Source organism: Ochotona curzoniae, unplaced genomic scaffold, assembly GCF_017591425.1.
Source record: "Ochotona curzoniae isolate NIBS_2020 unplaced genomic scaffold, NIBS_Ocur_1.0 patch60, whole genome shotgun sequence".
NCBI classification, from domain to species: domain Eukaryota; kingdom Metazoa; phylum Chordata; class Mammalia; order Lagomorpha; family Ochotonidae; genus Ochotona; species Ochotona curzoniae.
The window spans coordinates 325,500-346,540 of record NW_024467040.1 but is presented as its reverse complement, the minus strand read 5'-3'; the positions used below and the strand labels follow the sequence as shown (position 1 = coordinate 346,540).

General features: G+C 36.4%; 1 protein-coding gene across 5 annotated transcripts in view; it reads right to left on the bottom strand.

Moving 5' to 3' along the window:
- LOC121168137 (titin) overlaps positions 1-21,041 on the bottom strand; it is a 262,883-nt gene that overhangs the window by 129,105 nt on the left and 112,737 nt on the right. For 2 of the 5 annotated variants that reach the window (XM_040997939.1, XM_040997940.1), the window contains 25 exons: positions 20,847-20,927; positions 20,554-20,634; positions 19,799-19,879; positions 19,288-19,494; positions 18,285-18,362; positions 18,016-18,090; positions 17,718-17,810; positions 16,922-16,999; positions 16,618-16,727; positions 16,470-16,542; positions 16,166-16,249; positions 15,914-15,991; positions 15,001-15,081; positions 14,648-14,731; positions 14,360-14,443; positions 13,879-14,157; positions 12,296-12,370; positions 11,481-11,555; positions 10,820-10,909; positions 10,146-10,223; positions 8,255-8,323; positions 8,009-8,077; positions 7,575-7,865; positions 6,648-6,728; positions 5,799-5,876 (listed from right to left, as the gene is read on the bottom strand). The exons of the other annotated variants lie outside the window; for them this stretch is intronic. In XM_040997939.1, coding sequence (XP_040853873.1) covers positions 5,799-5,876; positions 6,648-6,728; positions 7,575-7,865; positions 8,009-8,077; positions 8,255-8,323; positions 10,146-10,223; positions 10,820-10,909; positions 11,481-11,555; positions 12,296-12,370; positions 13,879-14,157; positions 14,360-14,443; positions 14,648-14,731; positions 15,001-15,081; positions 15,914-15,991; positions 16,166-16,249; positions 16,470-16,542; positions 16,618-16,727; positions 16,922-16,999; positions 17,718-17,810; positions 18,016-18,090; positions 18,285-18,362; positions 19,288-19,494; positions 19,799-19,879; positions 20,554-20,634; positions 20,847-20,927 — 2,553 coding nt within the window. The remainder of the gene's footprint in view (positions 1-5,798; positions 5,877-6,647; positions 6,729-7,574; positions 7,866-8,008; positions 8,078-8,254; positions 8,324-10,145; positions 10,224-10,819; positions 10,910-11,480; positions 11,556-12,295; positions 12,371-13,878; positions 14,158-14,359; positions 14,444-14,647; positions 14,732-15,000; positions 15,082-15,913; positions 15,992-16,165; positions 16,250-16,469; positions 16,543-16,617; positions 16,728-16,921; positions 17,000-17,717; positions 17,811-18,015; positions 18,091-18,284; positions 18,363-19,287; positions 19,495-19,798; positions 19,880-20,553; positions 20,635-20,846; positions 20,928-21,041) is intronic. 5 annotated transcript variants of the gene reach the window in all.

The following is a 21,041-nucleotide window of genomic DNA, read 5'->3' as shown; positions in this document are numbered from 1 at the left end:
TTTTCAGCGACAATCTCTTGGAAAGCTTGAGGCACTTTAAGAAATTAGTATTTTTAATGTTTAGTGTCATGAGAACACTAAGAACTGCAAAAAAAGTTTCAAAACCACTAGAGCTAGCTCTTCATGAGATCAGGGACTCGGCATCCTGTACCTTTTGCTTGTGGATGTTCTGTTTTTTTGGGAGGTATTCTCTTGCCAGGCACAACATGTGGAGGAGGTTCAGGCCCTTGAAAGATATTAGTATTTGATATCGAAGAGTTGAAATAGTTAATGAATACAGGAACTACAACAACTTAATGGACATGGCTTTCTAGAAGTATCTCCTCATTCCTGGTTTCCCTTTGTTCTAGGAGTAAACTGAGTGGTAACTGAGTCTTTGCGAAGGCTAACCTTCTTCTAGGACCTATGGGAGTTTTGGAGACTCAGTACCTTTTTTGGGTAGTACACCTGACTCCCCACACTTCCCTACAACCAACCACGGGTTCCATGGTTGAGAACTCAACCAAATATGATCAAGTATATTGTGAAAAAGATTGGGTTCTCATTTTCAAAATAGTACATAAAGTTTATATTTGATTAGGTATTAAAAGAAATCTAGACAGGATTTAAGATATTTGGGATAATGTGCATAGGTTATATGCAGATACCCTGCCATTTTATAAAAGGAATTTGAACAACTATGGATTTTGCTATCTACAAGGCTAGGCACAGTGAGGTCCTGGGATCATTCCCCTACAGATAGCAGGGACATCTGTGTTTGGTTATAGAAGGGCTTCCTACAAGTTCTCAAACATTGGAGTTTGTGGTGTTTTAAAGATATTAGTATGCTTAAATTCAGGCATCACAAAGAGTATTAGTAAAACACTTGATTTGAAGCTATTCATTTCTTCTTCCACGTCTGATCAGAGATGTACCTTTCATGGGCAAGGCTTCTGGCTCTTCAGGAGCATCCTCAAACACTTCAATTTCAGGAACAACTTCTATTCTGGCTTCTGGGGCTTTGAAGATATTAGTGTCACATTTAGAGGTTAAAAGGACACATGAAGACTTTAACCACATGAACTGAACCAAAGTGAGCTTTGATGAGGTATACAGCTCTTAAAAAGAGGATTCAAATCCTCTTATTCTGACTGCCCAGCTCCCTAGTACCCACCCATAACAGGCATTTATTGAATGAACAACGGAAGGAATAATAACATAAGCAATGGCTCTCGTGGGAAGTATTACAATGTCCGAGGTGGCTGCAGGTGTCCACAGTTGTTTATTGCTACAGGGAAAATTTCTGGAGGTGAATCAGGCACTGTCCCACACGAATGCATTACACTTTAGAATGCTGAAGGTAATGAAGTCCCAAGCATAATTGCTCTGACGGAAGTTCACTGGCTATGAGACTCTCTCACTCCCTTGTCCCCAGAACCTGCTTCTCACATAGCAGTATGCGCATGAGTACACTTATCACTGGCTGTTCATTTGGCTGCTAAAATGTTAGCAATTTTCTCTTCCAGGATGGAAGATATAGGTAAAACAACATAATGGAAAGTGTAAAAGACTGATTATAACTAATGGTGGGCACCTTTAGGTATACGCTTGAGAACAAAACTTTGTTCTCTGGTTTGGCTTCTTTTTGCATCTTCACCATAGGCACATTTAAAACATGGGTGTTTTAAAAGTTTAGGAGAAAGGAGAACAATCTAAAATAGACTGAGAAAAAAGTCAAAGAATTTGGATATGTTTAAAAAAATTACAGAATCATGGTTAATTATAAAGAAATATTGCCCTTCAAACAGCTTAACAAGTTTCACATCCTTTGGATTTACTTAAATATATTCAATATAGAAACCTCCTGATGCATGAAAAACAAATACAGACCACGAGAAGAGAAAAATCAGGGATGAGTCCTAGCATCACTTGAAATGATTTTTGCTTTGGTTTTAGAAGGGTTTCAGGCGGCCTGGTGTGGTAGTGTTATTATAAACTGAGCAATTTTCTATTGAATCAAATGCTGTCTCTTAGTGATGATTTTCTAAAAACATTTCTCAGATATTTAAGGGTTATTGAAAGTAATTATTTTGAATTTAAATATGTATTATTTTTGCAGTAGGCTTATTTTAAAGGAGAAGCAATTCTGGCAGACCTAAGTAGTATAATCTGGAGTCCCAAGCACAGAGATGGCTGAATTACTGATGTGTAGATCTCAAACACCTTTGTCATTATGTGGTACTGACTCCTCTAAAAGTATATTCATTCAATTCCATATAATTCAAGGTTTTAAACTGCTTCCTATTTTTTTGGGGGCAGGGGGACATAAAAAGGTGAATGTCTCAACCACATTTTATATTCATGTTAGATTTTTTTCCCCCTCTATTTTCCTTGAGTGATTCACAGGGACTTGTCTACACCTGGGCAAGGTGAAGCTTTGGGAAACTCACTTATCTGAAATTATTTCTTTGGTGGCCTCAAGGCCGCAAAGATGTTAGTATTTTCTCATGAGTTAACCACGGCTACAGACATGAGCCAGGAAGGGGACTTTGTTCTGTCTGGTACCTGCTGATGGCAGCGTCCTTCTTCTCTTAGCAACAGGAGTTCGTTCTTCTGGAACCACTTCCTTGAGGTCTTCAAACTCTTTAAAGATATTAGTATTTTTTTCAATCACACACACACAGGGACACAAGGACATCACATACTAAGGAAGTTACGATAAACTATTGCAAATGAGAAATCTCATTTTTGTTCTAATTGTCTTATCTTTATATATATTATGTAACTAGGTCTTGACCTTTGGGGTCCTGTCATACATATTTCCTGGTCTTGGGGGGTGTCAGACACTTTCAAGATATTAGTATTTTGGGATTAGAGCTTATTGCTATGAGAAATTATATAAAATCAGAAGCGTTTTCTACTTTAGATTTTTGCAAGTAGAGAATTATACCTTCAGCTTGAGGATGTTCTGGGATTTCGACAAAAGTCTCAGGTACCTCCACCTCTGGAAAAACTTCTGTGGTTGTTTCAGGCTCTTTAAAGATATTAGTAGATTTACACTTAGAAGTTTTAAAAACCGTGGATTTTGTAACATGCAATTCTTGTGTCTTAAAGATATTCATTTGAGCTTTGGATAGTATATGTATACCTTCAATTGCTGGTATTTCTCTCTTTTTATGAACAGTCACAGATATTTTGTCTTCTCGAACAACTTTCTTAGTTGGTTCAGGTGCTTAAAAGACACAAATATATTTATATTTACAAATGATGAAGAAAAACATTGAGCTTTAAGATAAGCTCAGAATAAAATTTCTTCTGATTGATTCATTGCTGTTATATACCTTTTGCTAGTTTGGGTTTTGTCTTTTGAGGGACAGTCATGATTACTTTTTCTTCTAGAGTTGATTCTTCAAATGCTTCATAAGCTTTAAAGATATTAGTGTTTTCACAATTAAGGATGTTTTGAGACAGATGAAGAATATTACAAAAACATAATACACATTAATTACTTACAAAATACTACAAAGATGCAAGTTAATAGCAAGAAGGTATTGGCTAGAAGCAAGCCTCATTCCCAGTTTTACGTTACAGGATTCTCAGCATGTTTTCATATTCATGTTGATAAAATTGAGTAATCAGTTTGCAAAAATAGTATATATTGCTTCCTTCTTGTCTACAAAAAGTATATAGACAAGATTGCCCTGTTTTCCCACATTTTAATGGGTTGGTGCATCAAGGATAGTATAGGACAATTGCACACTGAGGATTTTCCTCCTCCTTTTGATACACTGAAAATTCACGAAATATTTTCCTTGTGTAGGAACCTAGTTACCTATATTTTAAAATTACTTTTAGGGGGCGGGCATTTAGCCTGTAGATTGAGATGCCTGTAGTCCCATATTAGAATGCTGGGAACCAATTCTTGTTTTTAATTTTTCACCAGCGCAGAGCTTAGGAAGCGATGGTGATGATTACTTGGGATTCTGCCACCCATATAGGAGACCTGGATTTCATTCGTTCATTCACTTCATTCACTCTGGCTAGCTGTAACTGTTACGGGCATTTGAGGAGTCAGTGGATGGGTGCTTTCTCTGACTTTTTGTCTCTCTGTCTCAGTTTCTATATGTCTCCCTCTCTGCTTTTCAAACAACTAAAACAAATAGACTAGAAAAAGTAAAAAAAAAAATCTAAGTTGTAGCTTCATATTTCAATATGGGAAGCTGTTGGAAACAAAGGAAAATTAAAAATGCTTAAATATTTGGAAAGTGAGGAAATTGAAGATGCTTAAAAGTTCTTCCCACTTTTAGAAAAGCAGACTGTAGGATAACAAGGACTTGACCCAGGTATAGAAAAGATACTGAATTCATTATTTTTATCCAAACCAAGCATAAATAAGTTGGTCAAAAAATTAGATTTAACTGAGGATTTTATAGATAAAAAATGGAAGAATATCTAGTCTACCAGTATTTTTATATTTAGATAACTGACTAGAGTTCTATTCATATTATACTGTTCAAATTCTTTAACCATAATTTTCATGAAAGCCCCAAAATGCCATTCTTTTGGGAATTTCTTTACATTACAAAGCTAGGGTCATCTACCAGGCCCTGGGCAAAGTGTTTCCAATGTTGCTATGAAACATGAAATAATGAACAATGAAACAATGAAGCATTTTGATTTTATAAAATAAAATATCACTATAGAGTGAAGTTATTCATTGTCTGGAAGCAGGTAAATTTGCTTCAAAGCAAAAGATATTTGTATAATGAAGGAAAATTCAAGACATTCATCTTGTTCAAAAGCAGAAAATGTTCAATTTGTTTAAGACAATTTGTTTTTTAAATCGTGTGGAAATATATTCTGTTTGAGGCTAATTGTTCTTCAAATTACTTGGCTGGAGCCTAATGCTTTTGGCATGTTAGACTATAAAAACATATAAGAGAAACAGTTAATTTCATGACTCAACAAAGCAAATCGCCAATGTTTCTGCACTCACTGTAGAGCTCTGTTTCTTCAGGAGGAATAACAGGTAGCTCTTCTTGAATCCTTTTCTTGGGCACCTCAGGAACTTGAAAGATATTAGTACATTAGTAGTTATAAATAAGAAACATAAGACACTAAGAATACAAGAAAACAAAACCCAAGTATTTAACATCATACTTGACTGTTAAAAAAAGTTAGCAGAGGCCCACATCACAGCGTAGTTAGTATTAGTGTGTACCTTTAGCTGGTGGAACTTCAGGCTTTTTAGGAACAGCTTTGTCAACTTTTTCTTCTGCAACAACTTTCTTGGGTACATCAGGTGCTTTAAAAACATTAATTCATCTTAATTTTAGGAGTGTTATCATTTGGCATAAAATATCAAGATAAAATGGGAACTCTCATGAGCAGAATATTAAAGATTGCAGAATTTTAAGACAACTAAACAGTGCATTTCTCAAGATTTCCCTTGTCGGGGGAGTTTCGATTTGTCATTTCAGAATCACTTTGCTCTTTGGTTTCTCAGTACGGTTTAGAATAGGTTGGTTAGGTTTCAAGGCAACATGACAAAACAATGTTTTTGAAAGAGAAGTTGAAGGGTCAGTAAGGTTTAATTATTACACAACAAGAGAATTGTGACAAGCAATAACTTCTTGCAAGTTAGGTCTTTGCTCCCAGAGGGCTGCCATAAAAGTTTAGACAGTGTCACAAAGCATATAACCTGAGATTCACATCCTTTTTATACATCTGTGGCATTGAAGGGAACATTGTCTCTCTTCTTTGTAGGAAGTGAAGAAAAGTAGAATTTCTATTAGTGCTGAACTAGCAAAGGCAGGTACCTTTAGATGGTGGAACTTTGCGTTCTTCGGGAACGTGTATTTTCTCTTCTACCATGATTTTCTTAGGCACCTCAGGTACTTAAAAGATAATAGTAGTATGTTCTTTTACTTTTAGACATTCATCAAGATTGTCACAAACAGAACATAGGTGCTATGCAATCACAGACAAGGTCATGGTCACAATACCACAGATAGACAGATAGACTTTACATTATTAAATACCTGACAGTGTTTAACATTAATTGAATTTTGGTAACAAATATGACAAAAATTCAGGAGAAGTTTTACATGTTAGAATGATAGGACCTTGACATGAAAAATCAGCAATATATCTTCAGCTGATGTTATTTCTGTTTGTTTTGGCAGAATTATTGCTATTTTCATTTTAGCATTCATTTCCTTAGTTGTAAGGTCATATTTGTTAGATGCTGGTTTTTATTTTCAAAATAAAATGAACTAGGTCTACAAACATCAGTAAGATAGGGACATTAATCACATTTTCCTTATGTATTTTATCCATTAAATTGCTATAATTACTACAAATAGGAAAACGTAGCATTATCAATCAACACATTAGTGTAAACATAACGCAACAGGACAGAAGAAGGAATTTTGGTTTCCCTATTTAGTTAATAGGGATATTTGCTTAAAATGTTTTAAACCTAACAGCAGTTACTGTCCTTTTGTCAGGAACTTCTTTTGGACCTCAAGCTCCTTCAAAGAGGTTAGTTTGTTGGAGAAATTCCAAGGACACAAAACACAGAAGAAAAACATCAAATGGGAAGGGAACACACAAGCAGCCAAGGTGCTGCCACACATAAAGTTGCGTCACTATCCCCAATCAAATACCTTTAGCTGGTGGCTCTTTCCTAGGAACAACTTTAGTGGGTGGCTTTTTTGGAGGGACGATTTTCTCAGGTGTCTCAGGCCCTTCAAAGATATTAGTGTTTTGGTTTAGAGGGAATTTACAACGTGCTGTGCACCATCACTCCTGAAGTTAGTGCAATAAAGAATCACAAAATAGTTTATCTGCTTCTGCCTGTTGCATATATGCTGTATCTACTTCCAAGAAAGATTTGATTTTGTTAAATATCACCTCCGATATGGGCTTACTATGAATGCTAAGAACACACATATACTTCTTCATATGACCCCTATATTTTTAATTTGTGCAAGAACTGGAGTGGAATTAAAGACACCTTATTTGTGTTGGAATTTATACTCTGAGCATGCTTGAATACAGCTTCTACTACCAACACTTCAATTATTTCCTTAATATTAATTTCCTAATGAAGATACAATGCCTATGGCAAAAGCCCTTGATAAATAATTATCAGTTTGTAAAGAAGTTGACTGAGGTATTAACAAAGTGACACTTATTTGGCCTGAATTTTTATATTCTTTAGTGGCCTGAGAAATGTCTTTTTCATTGCACTGCTGACTGATCACTTTGGGTAGCTATAATAATATGTCATTATTTTTCATAACATTTTCATCAGTTTATAATATTTTTCATCAGGGTTTCAAAAAAGAACTCGCAAAGTCAAACAGTGATTTCCTTAGACAGTGAGACATCACAGACTGCTCCCTTGTCTGCTAAATTATACTGTGTATGGTGAATTGGAACTCAGTCTTATTTTTTTAACATCAAATAGTTTAAACTCATGCTTTTAGTATTTTATGCCAATTCTAATGTTCTAAACTACATAAAAAATTAAACTTTCAAGAGTTTGAACAAGAGACAACAATTTATAATATCTGCAGAACTCCCTATACCTTTAGGTGGAGCTTTTGGTTTTTCATATACTTCCACTTCTTCAGCCTCAAAAACTTTGATTACTCTATGAACTTCTTCGACTTTGTGTTCTTCTTGAACTCTATGTTCTTCTACTTTGATGAATTCTTCCACTTCATGGAATTCTTCTTCTTCAAAATATTCCTCAACCTCATGGAACTCTTCTTCCTCTTCGAAAGCTTCTGCTTCTACGACTTGTAATTCTATTCTTTCTTTGACTACTTCTTCTTGGTGGAAGGCCACTGATACTTTTTCTTCAATGACAGTTCTCCGTGAAAGAGCATCTATTTTAAGAGATTCATTTTTTTTAACACAGAAGAAACAAGGACTTAAAATCATATTATATGAACAAGAAAAACTGGTGAAAGATCTACATGCAGCAGTACATGAAAATCAAAGATCTTCTCAAAAATACCTTTAGCTGGGGGAACAGCTTCTTTTTTAGGCACAAGGACTTTCTTTTCTGCGATTTTCTTTTCTGGAACTTTCTTTTCTGGGATTTTCTTTTGCACTGCAGGCACTTTAAAGATACATTTTAATATTTAAGATGTCAAGAGCAAATGTTTATAGACCAAAGAAATCAAAGACAATCAAGACAGAGACAAAACATAACAGTTTCGGAAAAAAAAAGAGCAAGTCTAGTTTAAATGAGGAAATATACCTTTGGCTGGGGGTGCCTCCTTTTTCTCAATAGGAGCAGGTACTTTCTCTTCAGGTACTTTCTTTGGCACTTTAAAGATATTAGATGTTTTAGTTAATGACAAATGCTCAATAATAAACATGAAATAAAAACACCAGAAAAATATTAATATTATAACAATCCAAGTGTTTTAGAAGTCAAACAGTACTACTGGACACCAATTTTACAGGAAATAAAAATACTTTCCCAACAAGCCTGTAAAAAACCCTTTGCTGGTATATTTTCCCAATAGCACTTTGTTTCCCAGAATTGGGTCTACTTCTCTTTTAATTCAGTGAGGATGTGATGAAGAGTGGTTCAGTTCTATCTGTGGCCTTGGGTATTGCCAGGCACAACTGTACATTCTATTAGCCATATCTACGGATCTGCAGCTGCAATTACCCATCCCTTGATCGAAAATCTAGTGAGGCCCAACACTGTTGCATCTGTACAGAATGAGCACAGCTATTCTCCCTATTATTATTCTCCAAATAATGAAGCAGGAAAATCAGCTATAGAGCAGCTGCATCCCATTAGGTATTATCTAAAGCATACGAGAGGATGTGTGTAAGTTACAGGCAAACACTTTGCTATTTTATGTGAAGGACTTGAGCATCCAAGGCTCTTGGGATTTATTGAGGTCCTAGGTCCAGTCTTTGGATCTTAAAGGAAACTGTATTTGTTGAGGAATCTGTTAGGATAGGGTCAGCATAATCTAGCTGCATAGGAGCACTATGTGAAGAAACAGTTGAATTAGGAAGAGTGAGAAGTGGAAATTTTGTAATATTCTTGAATGCTTAGGCTGAATATTGCAAAAGGTACAAAAAGTTTTTTTTTAAAGTAGCTATTAGTCAAGCATTAAAATAGGTTTTTGCTGGGCCATGGCACAGCATGTTGAGCTGCCTCCTATGATACTGGCATCCTATATGGATGCTGCTTGATTTCTGGTTGCTCCACGCCCCATTCAGCTCCCTACTAACACACCTGGGAGGACATCAGAGGATGACCCAAGTGCGTGGGCTCTTGTCACCCATATGGGAGATTTGGAAGGAATTTCGGGCTTCTGACTCTGGCCTGGTCCAGTCCTGTTCATTGCAGTCCTTTGAGGATCAGCAGACAAAGACTGCTCTCTCTCTCCCTACTTCCATGTGACTGCATTTCAAATCAAACAATCTTTAAAAGGGAATAGGTTTTCTCTTGTAAAGTAATAGGATAAAAAGTTATTACAACATAAAATAGATTCTAAGAATAGAATTTGAGGAAGAAGTATCCATTATTTTGTATTTGAGTTCAGAAGAGAGAGCTATCAGAGCAAAATTTGCAACCACTGGGGCCAGTGCCATGGTATAGCAGGTGAAGCCACTGCTTGCAGTGTGGGGATTCCAGATAGGCATTGTTTTGTGCAGGCTGCTCCACTTCTAATCAAGTTCCCTGGGAATGTTCCTGGCCGTGGAACCCTGCATTCATGTAGGAGACCTGGAAGAAACTTCTGGTTTTAGACTGGTGAAGTTCTAGTTGTTGTGGCCATTTGGTGAGTGAACTAGTGGAGAAAAGATCTCTCCCTCTCTGTCTTTGCCTCTCTGTAATGCTGCCTTTCAAATAAATAAATAACTCTTTAAAAATTTTTGGAGCTATTTAAATAAGAAACTTCCAGAATAATTCACATGTACATATACATAAATCATGCAATAATATTCCAGAAAGGATGAAAGAAAGAAAAAGAGCTACACACACACACACAAAAAAAAAAAGTTTTACTGATTATTAATAGTTTACTGCCTTAATCACTGAAGGAACAATGAAAGAACACTTATACTTTATAGAGTGTTTAAAAATGGTGATTTAAAGCTTTAACGTGAACAACTCAATATACCTTTAGCTGGTGGTACTTCTACTTTCTTAGGAACAGGAGTAGGTGCTTCCGGTACAGTTTTCTTAACCACTTCAGGCACTTAAAAGATATTTTATGGACATTTTGTAAGTGACACACAGTGAGCAGAACAGCAACACCCACACATGAAACAATAAATTAACAGTACAAAACACTGGTTCCTTTAAAAAGATATTAGTGATATATATATATACATTATATATGTAAAACATATTATGTTATAAAAGCAAGTAGAAACACTAGTGGTGTGAAGGATATTACTTAGAAATACCAGAATCAACCATCGTATCATTTATGCAAAAGATTGGGATAGTCTTATCAATAATGTATAAAGAATTATTCTAAAAGTTACACCAGTTTTTCACAACATTAAGATTGAAGACAAGTGAAAGACTGCAATCCAGAAGAATATGTTACATGACATGGCCAGATAAAGCTAAAATGTCAATTAGAGCAAAGTGGTCTCTCACTTTTAGTTGTGTTGGAGGTATAGTAGAAAAGGGGGATAAATGGAATACAAAGGTACAGGTGCTATCACTAGTTCAGCTTTAATTTATCATTGATTTAGACAGGTGTATTAATATTAGATTTAGACTAGTGTGAGAACTACTGCAACACCAAGTATTTCAATGCCTCAGTCACTAAAGCAGCTGTACCTCTAGGTGGCGCCACCTCCTCCACTTCCTCTATGCTAGGTGGTTCTTCTATGATCTCTTCTGGAATAGGCTCTTCAGGCTCCTCAACCACTTGAAAAAGACGATTATTGTGTAAATTACTCACAATGCTTTTGAATATGAGACCAAAGTGATTTATCTTACAGACTCCTTAGCCTTCAAATGCTCGTGATAAAATGCAAGCTGAATGTTCATGACACGCCCTTCCCAGCATTTTAGAACTTGAAAGGGTTAAAGAGAATTAAAAGTGGCATTATTTCCTAATAGAGGCTTTGTTTGGATTCAGAAAGCTAGAGAGCAACAGATTTTTTCTGTGTTTCTTATTCAAGTTTAACTGGAATTTATTATGGATAAGTTTATTCCACAATTGTTAAGTTTTTTGATGAGAAATTCTCCCACAGCAAATATTATGCACTTTTCAAAACTTTTCATTAAAACAAAACATGTAACAAACAGACAAACAAACAGGTGCCATGTGCAAGAAGGAGACTCAAAAGATATTAGGTTGCTTGCCCAATTACTACTGGGTAAATAATTTCTTTTTATATTCTTGGATGAAATGCACATTTATATTCTTCAAATATTAAACAAATCAGAGAACAGTAATTACTTCAAAATGATAGTTTCTTAGAAAGTCATATACCTTCAATAGGCTGAACTTTCTCTTCTTTAGGGGGAATGATTCGCTTTTCTTCCACTTTCTTAGGTACTTCAGGAACTTAAAAGATAGTGATCATTTTAAGTACTTAAATGTAGGAGCCAAAGAGCAGTAAAGACTACATATTTTATTTTCAACCAACAAAGAGCAAATATCACAACATCCACATACAAGGTGACACTGACATTGCACAGACTCAGTTATTGAGAAAAGAATCAAGAGGTTGGTACTTTAAGACTCAATTCCAGAAATCTTCTTTTATTCCAAGAACCTCTACATTTTCTGGAAGAACAATGGGTACCCCAGAGACTGGTTTCTTAGTTACTTCTGGCTTTTTGAAGATACATAATTTTAGTACTTTTATATTTTAGCAATAGCACAGGTGGAAAGCAACATCAAAGACACGAACATAAAATGTAAAACCTGAGATGACACAAACATGGGTGCCACAGAGTCATGAATGACAAACGTCAATGACAGACCACACAATGCTAACGGTTATGTTGAACATCCTGTGGAGCAAGCACCACAGTTCAACACGGGTGCAGCAAGTGCATCCTGTTATAGGATGCAGTACCTTTGGCAGGAGGGGCCACTGGTTTCTTAGCAGCAGGAGGCACCTTCTTTTCCAGTTCAGGTTTCTTAAGGATCACAGGTTCTTGAAAGACATTATTTTGTTTTGTAATTTCAGTTTCATCAACACAAGAACAACAGACACAGCAACAATATAATGTGTTAAAAATACTGAAGCAGGGATGGAAAGAAATGGCACAGTCTACTTTTGCTGGGAGTTCTAGTACCTGGGGCAGGTGGAGCCTCCTCTCTCTTGGGAATCACCACTTTCTTCTCTGGCACTTTCTTCTTGACCTCAGGCACTTTAAGAATATCATTTCATGATAAGATTACTTTTTTTGGCAGACAAAATAAAGAGAAACCAGGAAGTCCAGACACACAAAGACCAACATGCAACAGAATGGAAAGGTACTAGAAACTGGAACCCAAGTTTAGGATGTGATTATGATTTTTACAGCAAAGGGGCAGTAGCATATTTGATTATCAGAAGATAGGACTGCCACTTCAGCCATCTAAATTTCACTGGGAATTAATTCTTTATCAAGTATCCTTAAAGTACTAAAACAGGATCAGCTTTTCCATTTCTTTGATCATCTGGCTATCCAGCCTGTGGAAGGGTTATGCTTAGCTTAAGTATCAAAGCCAAGACCATTTTTAGAAAGTATTATTGAGTTTTAAGGAATGAACAGATTCATCATGTCCTGTATTATGAGCAGACCAAATCTGTCACATTTGGATATTATCCTTTTAATGATGGAGTGCCTTTATGCTAGATTTTATTGTATTCTCATAACAATATCTGAGCCCACTGGGACTTATATTAGCATCTGCACTTTAAAGTCAAGGCTTAGATTGGTTAAAGCGCTTTCTCAGAATAACAAGCAAAGTACAAAGCCAAGGCTAAAATCAAAATCCGTGGAGTTGCTACATATGTGTGTATAACTATAAAACATCATGTATAATATTTACATCATAATAATTATAGCATAATTTCATACTGCATATTATATATAAATAATGCACAGTATAAAGTCATGGATTATTACTCTGTTTTAAATAATCTTTTCTTTTCACTGTGTCATCACAAGATCATTTAAAATTAACAATCTAACAAAAATGGTTCAATAGATAAAATGAAAAAACTTTTATCTGTATATAATATAACCTTGCAAAATATTTCCATGAAAATCCTGATATTTAATAAAACCACTGGAATTTGGCAAGCACTTCCTCCTGTTGTTCTTAGAATACTGTTGTTTTGCTAATGTCCAATAAAAAGAGAAGACTGTCAATCTTCCTGGACCATTTTAGGAAATATAATTTTCCCTCTCCCCTGTTACACTGTAATTTATCTTTTAACATGATGGGTGGGGAGTGGGTGTTCACTTCGGGGAGGTGTGCCTTCTGTACCTTTAGGTGGCGGTGGAGGTTCCACTTTTTTGGGGGCAGGAACAGGGACTTTCTTCACTGGTACAGTTTTCTTTGGTGCTTCAGGCACTTAAAAACATTTCATAGTAAGTCATTAAAATTCACAGGCACAGTGTGGCATATGACAAACCAGAGAGACACACGTAAGACCATAGAGAACTCAATGACCTTTCTAGGCAAGCAATTTGGAAAGACAATCAGGTCACACAGAGCCGACATACACAGAAAGCAGACATAGTGAACAAGGCATATCCATGGCAATGTGTCTGAGATTGAGACAGCAGACAACAAAGCATGCTTTGCCAACACCACTGGAGATGAACAACAAGACAAGAAGAACTCAACACAAATGAGTTCCTGGTTCCAAGAAGAGCTTGTGTACCTGGTGCTGGCTCTGGGACCCTGGGTTTGATCTGTGGAAGAACTTCCTCTTCTTCAGGTCCAGTTTCTTCTTCTTCAGGCACAAATTCTTCCTCTTCAGGAGGAATTTCCTCTTCCTCAGGCTCAGGTGCTTCCTCTGCAGGAGTTTCTTCCTCCTCGGGTAGAGCTTCCTCTTCCTCAGGGAGAACTTCCTCTTCAGGAGCAATTTCTTCCTCAGACAAAAGTTCCTCTTCTGGAGGTTGAGCTACAGGAACTGGGACAGCTTCACGTTTCTTGGGCACTTTAAAGATACATATTAAGTCACACGAACATCACTTTTTTGTAACGTAGGCACACAATAGGACAAAACAGGAAACAAATATTCTGGGACATACAGCATTGATGATCTTCAACATAAATATCATCAAGTGTTAATTATAATTAGTGATGGTGTGGAGCTACAGGGAATGTTCCTTTTGGTCCTGGTTCTCATATTAATGTACCTTTTGGGGGTGGAGCTTCCATTTTTTTCAGAACAGGTGTTGGTTTCTTTTCTTCTGGGATGACCTTCTTGGGTAACTCTGGCACTTTAAAGATATTATTGGCCTTTAAGAATGTGCTCATTCACAATGTTTTAGACCCACTGACATAAAAAGCAATTATGACATACTTGGTGTATTTCTAGTAAGACAGACACCTTGTAGAAGCATGTAATATTAAAGGAGAATGGTGTATGAGTGACATAGACATGGGATCTGCCACCTTACACTGTAACTGATAATTGGATGTACCTTTGGCAGGTGGAGCTTCCACTTTCTTTGGAGCAGGAACTGGTACCTTCTTCTCGGGCACAGGCTTCTTGGGCACCTCTGGCACTTCAAAAACAATTTTTTAGAGAAAAAATTCATACAACATAGAAATACGTAATCCATGCACAGTGTCAAAAAGATCGAAATTAGGTAATAAAAATTTGACAAGGAAATTCCAGGAAGTGTCTTACTTCTTGAAATACAATATTTTTGCACTCTATAAAAAGTGATAGTAAAGAGTTGCATTCCTAAAGAATATTGAATGGAATGAATGAATTTTTACACAAATGCAAATGTGAATTTAAACTACTTTGCCACATCTGAAGTTCATGTACCTTTGGCTGGCGGAGCTTCCTTTTTAGGAACGGGCGCTGGTACTTTCTCCTCTGGCACAGGCTTCTTGGGCACTTCAGGAACTTTAAAAATATCAAGTAAGGGTTAGTGTCACATTTCTCCTCAATAGCAAAAAATACAGCAGTTAACATCTTAAGTGAAACATCATACATGTTTTAATAATTTCACAGTAAGACTGAAAAAAAATCATAGCCACAAAACACAGGCATGAAAATGCACAAATGTTACGACTAGAAAAACTGAAAGAAAAAAAACCACGGACTCGTGATAAAGACAGCACATAATGCCTAATAAATGATGGTTTTGTTTAATACTGTAAAAAGAGTTTAGTTTACACCGAGCACTTTTTCCTAAAGAGGAGGAATCAAGGATTAAGTGTCAATAAGCATGTTTTCTGGGCAAGTTTAAGAGAGGGATACATGCTCTACTGCTCCTGTGACCAGCTGAATGATTGTTGCTTTGACACTGATATTACTTTTTAGAAGATTTGTTTGAAAGGTTAAGTCACAGAGCGACACAGAGGGAGAGGGAGAGAGAGAAGCAGAGAGGCACAATGAGACTAACACAGATTTTCATTCACTGCTTCACTCCCCGAATGGACACAATAGCAAGGGACCTAAGAGTTGAAAGCTAGGAGTCAGGAACCCCAACAAGGCTTCCTCTCCGGTGACTGGAATTCAAGTACTCAAACCATCATCTGCTGCATCCTTGGTACATTAATAGGAGGCTGGATTATGGGTGCCAAGAGGAGGCTTCACTGGTTGTGCCACATTTGCCCCAGACATTGGTGTTAACTAATATTATCACATGGAGAAGAAATGCCATAGCTCACCAGGTTATTCTACATGGGTAAGTTTTTACATTATTCCACTGCTGGGTTATGAACAGATGTACCTTTAGCTGGTGGAGCCTTTTCTTTTTTAGGAATAGGTACAGGAATCTTCTCATCTGGCTTCTTAGGAACCTCAGGCACTTTAAAAACATTGTTTACTGTTAAGTTCTGACCACCAAAAATGAGACATCCAGACAACCACACAAAGCACATCCAAATCTTAACAGACAGGAACACACACAGGTTTCTTCTTAGAAGTTCACCTATTGGGGACAGAGAGCTCCTCTATGGCTCCCATTGGATTGGTTGTGTACCTTTTGCTGGTGGGGCTTCCTTCTTTTTGAGAACAGGAACAGGTTTCTTCTCTTCTGGAACAGGTTTCTTGGGCACTTCAGGCACTTTAAAGATATTATGAAGAATTTTGGGAATGTTGCAGAAAAGATACAAAACAGGCAAAGCATCTATAGATATCACATGCTTCTGTATATAAAAATGTCTATTTCTAGATTAGGCAAACTTGGTCCCTGGTGCTAATATCCCCCAGAATCTGATCATGCCAGTTGCTCAAGCTCCAAAGATACTGTTGGATATCTTTGTCTTGCAGGAGACATAATCTACCTTTGACTGGTATGACTGGCACCACTTCTTTCTTGGTTATGACCTTCTCTTCCTCATGCAGGTATTCTTCTTCCTCATGAAGATATTCTTCCTCAGAAACATATTCTTCCTCAGGAAAGTACTCCACTTCCTCATGGAGGTACTCCACTTCCTCATGGAGGTACTCTTCTTCTTCTACAAGATGTTCCTCCATGTGGGTTACAACTTCCTCTTCAAAGGCAACCTCTTCCGGTTCTCGTTTTTTAGGCACTTGGGGCACTTTAAAGATTTTAAGTTGAACATTTTTCCAGTTAATCAATGAAATTAAGACACTTGAGCAACACAATCCTATTTACCACAAAAGAAAGAGCAGGCTTTCCCTGGCCCCCCAAAAGTACTTCATACACAGAACCACACTTGAACTCAACATCCAGGAAGACAAAGAAGAATGGGCAAAGGAGTGCATTAGGTACCTCTAACAGGTGCTGCTACTTCTTTTTTAGGGACAGGTACTTTTTCTTCTGGGACAACCCTCTTGGGCTTCATGGGCACTTGAAATGTTAAATGTAAGAAAACTTTAGTGTTGGAAGTCACTCAGATAGCCAATTATTGCTTTGCTGTATTTTAGGTAGATGGAATAATTTTTGTAGCTGTCTCTACTGAGATAGAATTTCAACTGTTCATCTATAAGGAAGTTTGATTTTCACAGATAGGATTCTCATAGATTCTCATATTTCTCATAGAAATATTTACTCAAGTAGACATGAGAGGCAGAGCCCAATGATGTTTAGTGTTTGAATATGTCTTTGTAGGAAACATCCATCAATGAAAAGCTAAATTTACTTCTGGGTTAGCATACTTTCAGAATTGTAGGATGTTACTTCATTTAAAATATATACTTCATATAAAGCCAAAAAATGACTGCATACTGAGTTAGAATTTTTCATCCTTAAAATTATTTTAGAATGCATAAATAATCAAATTTCATTATCACACCAACATAGATAAATCAGAAGTATGATTTTTAAATCTAAAGGTCTCTGATTTTTAAGTGCAAACACTGTATTCTAGTCTTTGTAAAAGAGGCTGTGGATTTTTAAAACATTCTTCCTCTTAAATGTAGTATTATTTTATCCTGGATTTACAGATTTTTACATCCAAAATCTCTTAAGAATTAAAAGACATAAAATAACCAAGTAAAGCAAGACACAGTATGTTCATTTCAAAAGACATATTGTAGAAGATCATAATCTAGAAAGGAATTTATACCTTTAGCAGCTGGTTCAGCCACTTGCTCTTTTTCACGTTTGGTGATTGAAATACGTATTTTTTCCTCAACAACCTTCTTTGATTCTTCAGGTTCTTTAAAGATATTCATTATTAAAGAGCATTAAAATCAGCCCTATATGTGTACTGTATAACAAATAGACAGGGACAACTGAAAGAATCAAGACTTGAACAATCTGTTCAGTAAGCACAGAGACCATCAGACAAGCGACACAGGAGACACGATTACAGAATATGAGTACCAGACTTGTTTGAAGGTACTTATTACTCTGTGATGTACCTTTGGGTGGCAGAGGTTTGAGTTTCTTAGGAATAGGTACTGGTGCTTTTTCTTCAGCAACAGGTTTCTTCAGCACTTTAAAAATATTAATAGTAAAAGATTTCAAAACCAGGCTTCTCAAGAGTCAATAACAACCAAGAGTTGAGAAATTCCACATACGTGTTCCCCAAGCACACATGATTGGAACACAGCCACATCCACGCGTGTTAGTAGTACACAGGCAGGCAGGAAGCAGAGGTCCCACAATGGTGATGCTGTTCTCACTCTACCTTTAGCTGGTGGGGCCTTGGGCTTTTTGGGAACAGGCTCTTCTTGCACAGGCTTCACTGGGACAGGCTTCGTGGGTTCTTTAAAGGTGCATATGAGTAATTAGTGTCAGACTAAAAATATTTCTTAAGCAGAATCAAAGAGTTAAAACATTTTGTCTATGGGATAGCCAGGCCCTCAGGAAATAAGGTCTAAGGAGAATAACCTCGAACAGATCTCAAAAACCGTATGTCACCCTTGACTCCTTGGTATTTCCTTCAATCAAACAAATACAATTTCATTTTATCATACTCAATTTTTTTTTCCACTTTGGATCTACAAAGTCACGGTTAAAATTCCTCTCTCTATAATACTGTTTTCTAATGCTGTCTGTAAAACTATTTAGAATTTTCTCAAAGTTAGGCAATGGAGCATTAGAAATGAAATTAGGTACAATATCAGTGAATACTATAAAATTCTGATTTGAATTTATTCCATGGATAAAATAAGCAAAGCTCTTAGAATCTGAACCGTATGCTCACAGACTTGATCTGATTAGGTGAGCACAACTGTTTATGTTACTTTCTTGTCTGTCTTGTCTTTAGAGGCAGTCATCATTAACTTGTGACAATACAAATTCTGAAAGTAGTATGTTTTCTTAATAGCCTATTGTGCTTGAAGATACTAAGCTTCAGACTAAGAAACAGACATTTTTTGATCATGTTTAAGGAAGTTCATAGGCACCTTAAAGTAAATTCTTAGTTGGAGAAACTTAGAGACAGTTGCTCTTTTGCAGATCAGCAAAAATAAGGAGGATGGGTATTTTCAAAACCCAACAATAATTTTCTTAAGATTTATAGTTTCCTCCTCTCCCTTCTCCAGTGAGGAATTACCAAGAGAAAGGAATTATGGATTTGCCAAATGAAACAGAGACTTTTCCAAGTTTCTTTGGGCATCCAACATTTTCTCCTGTTCCCATGGAATCTGCACACATTTATCTGTTTCAGGTTACAGTTTTGCTCATACCTGTGGTATATTCTTCATACTCTTCCCGATGTTCAGCCTCTCGTTCTTCATATTCTTCATATTGGTCATATTCTTCTGTTGGTTCATAGTCCTCAAATTCTCTGTATTCATATTCTTCAATTTCCTCATAATCCTCTTCCCGCTGTACTGAAACAGTTTCCTCCTCTCGGGTGTAGGACCATTCTTTCTCTTCTGTTACTGTTACTTCTAGAATAACAGTGACAACAGGCAGTGTTTGACTCTGGAACTCATTTAGGGGTGATAGTGACATTGCATTTTGAATTCACTCTTTTGTGATGGTCTCATGCACTAGTTATAGGAGACCCTGAGTATCCTTAGCTGGTCATGATATCAGAAAATGTCTATTTCTTAACTGTGATTTCAGAGGTTAGCATCCCTGACTTGAGTCAGAAAAATCTATTAATGTAAAGGAGCCAAAACGGAATCTAGCAGGTGAAGAGTCAGCTACTTTCATACTTCTTATTATGTAATCAGGACACAATAAATATACCTTTAGCGAGCTGAGGTTCTCTTTTTGGAACTTCAATGGATACTTTTTCTTCTTTAACAGCTCTTTTTCTGATTTCAGTCACTTTAAAAGAGTAATTATTAAAAGTGAATGGCAAGATTCTTAGCTCTAAGCTATATGCTAAGACAAATTTTGAATAAATAATCCAAGAATAAAGACAACTGTACCAGTGCTGTTTAAACTTCTCATTTAAGTGACAAGAAAAAAGCAACAGACATGGATATCAACATGGTCTAATAGACACGAATACTTTTTCTAAGCTACTTGATGCTTCAAGAACTCTGAGTAACTTCAGGAAGATCAAGTAGCATTTATAAGAGAATTGGAAAAGACAACAGAATCACAGAAACCATGACTATCAAATAAGTAAAAGCAACAGAAAGATTCATGTAACACAAATAGTTTCTTTCCCTTAATTATAAGGTTTTTCATAAGTTCTGCTGACATGGTCAGGATTTTAAAAAAATGCCACATAAGAGAGTTTAGCAGCTGTGCTTAGAAAAACAAGACAAAGGACAAACACATTTTAAGGGAAGCTATGCACCTTTGGTAGAGGTTTTACTTTTTTTTTTTCTCAAAAAAGTAGTTCATTTCTGAAATATTGAAAGTGATAAGATAGCATATTTACATTATTTACCTGGTAAAATGTAGTTATTTATTTTCTCTAACGAAACACATTTCATAAGTTTAGTTACAATGTCTGGATGTTCTTTTTTTTTTTTTTTAAATCTGTTTACCTTTCGTTGGTGGCTCCTCTTCTCTTCTAGGTTTAAGTTTAGGAAACTTTTCTGGAACAGCTGTTTCAGGTTCCTCTGGCACTTTAAAGACAGATTTCAGTTTAAAGAACTGTTTCTCTCATGCAAACCATAAAGAAAGTTATAAAGCAGTGCACCAAATATCAAAGACTTGATATTTTTCATGATTTTAAACACAAAGCAACAGCTACAACAACAACCAACACCCAGAGCCAGTGCACTTGGTACAGAGAGCAGATGAAGTGCTACAGTGGGCACTCAAGGGGCTGATGTACCTCTTGCTCTTGGAGGCTTCTCTTTTTTAGTTACAGCAACAACTTTCTCTTCCTGGGTAATTTGCATGTGCCTCTCAGCCACTTCAAAGATAATTTAAGGATTAGGGGATTATATAGTTTACTGGAGAATTGTAAAAGTATATATCAGCCAGAAAGTATTATGCTTGTAGAATCAAAGAATTTACAATACATACA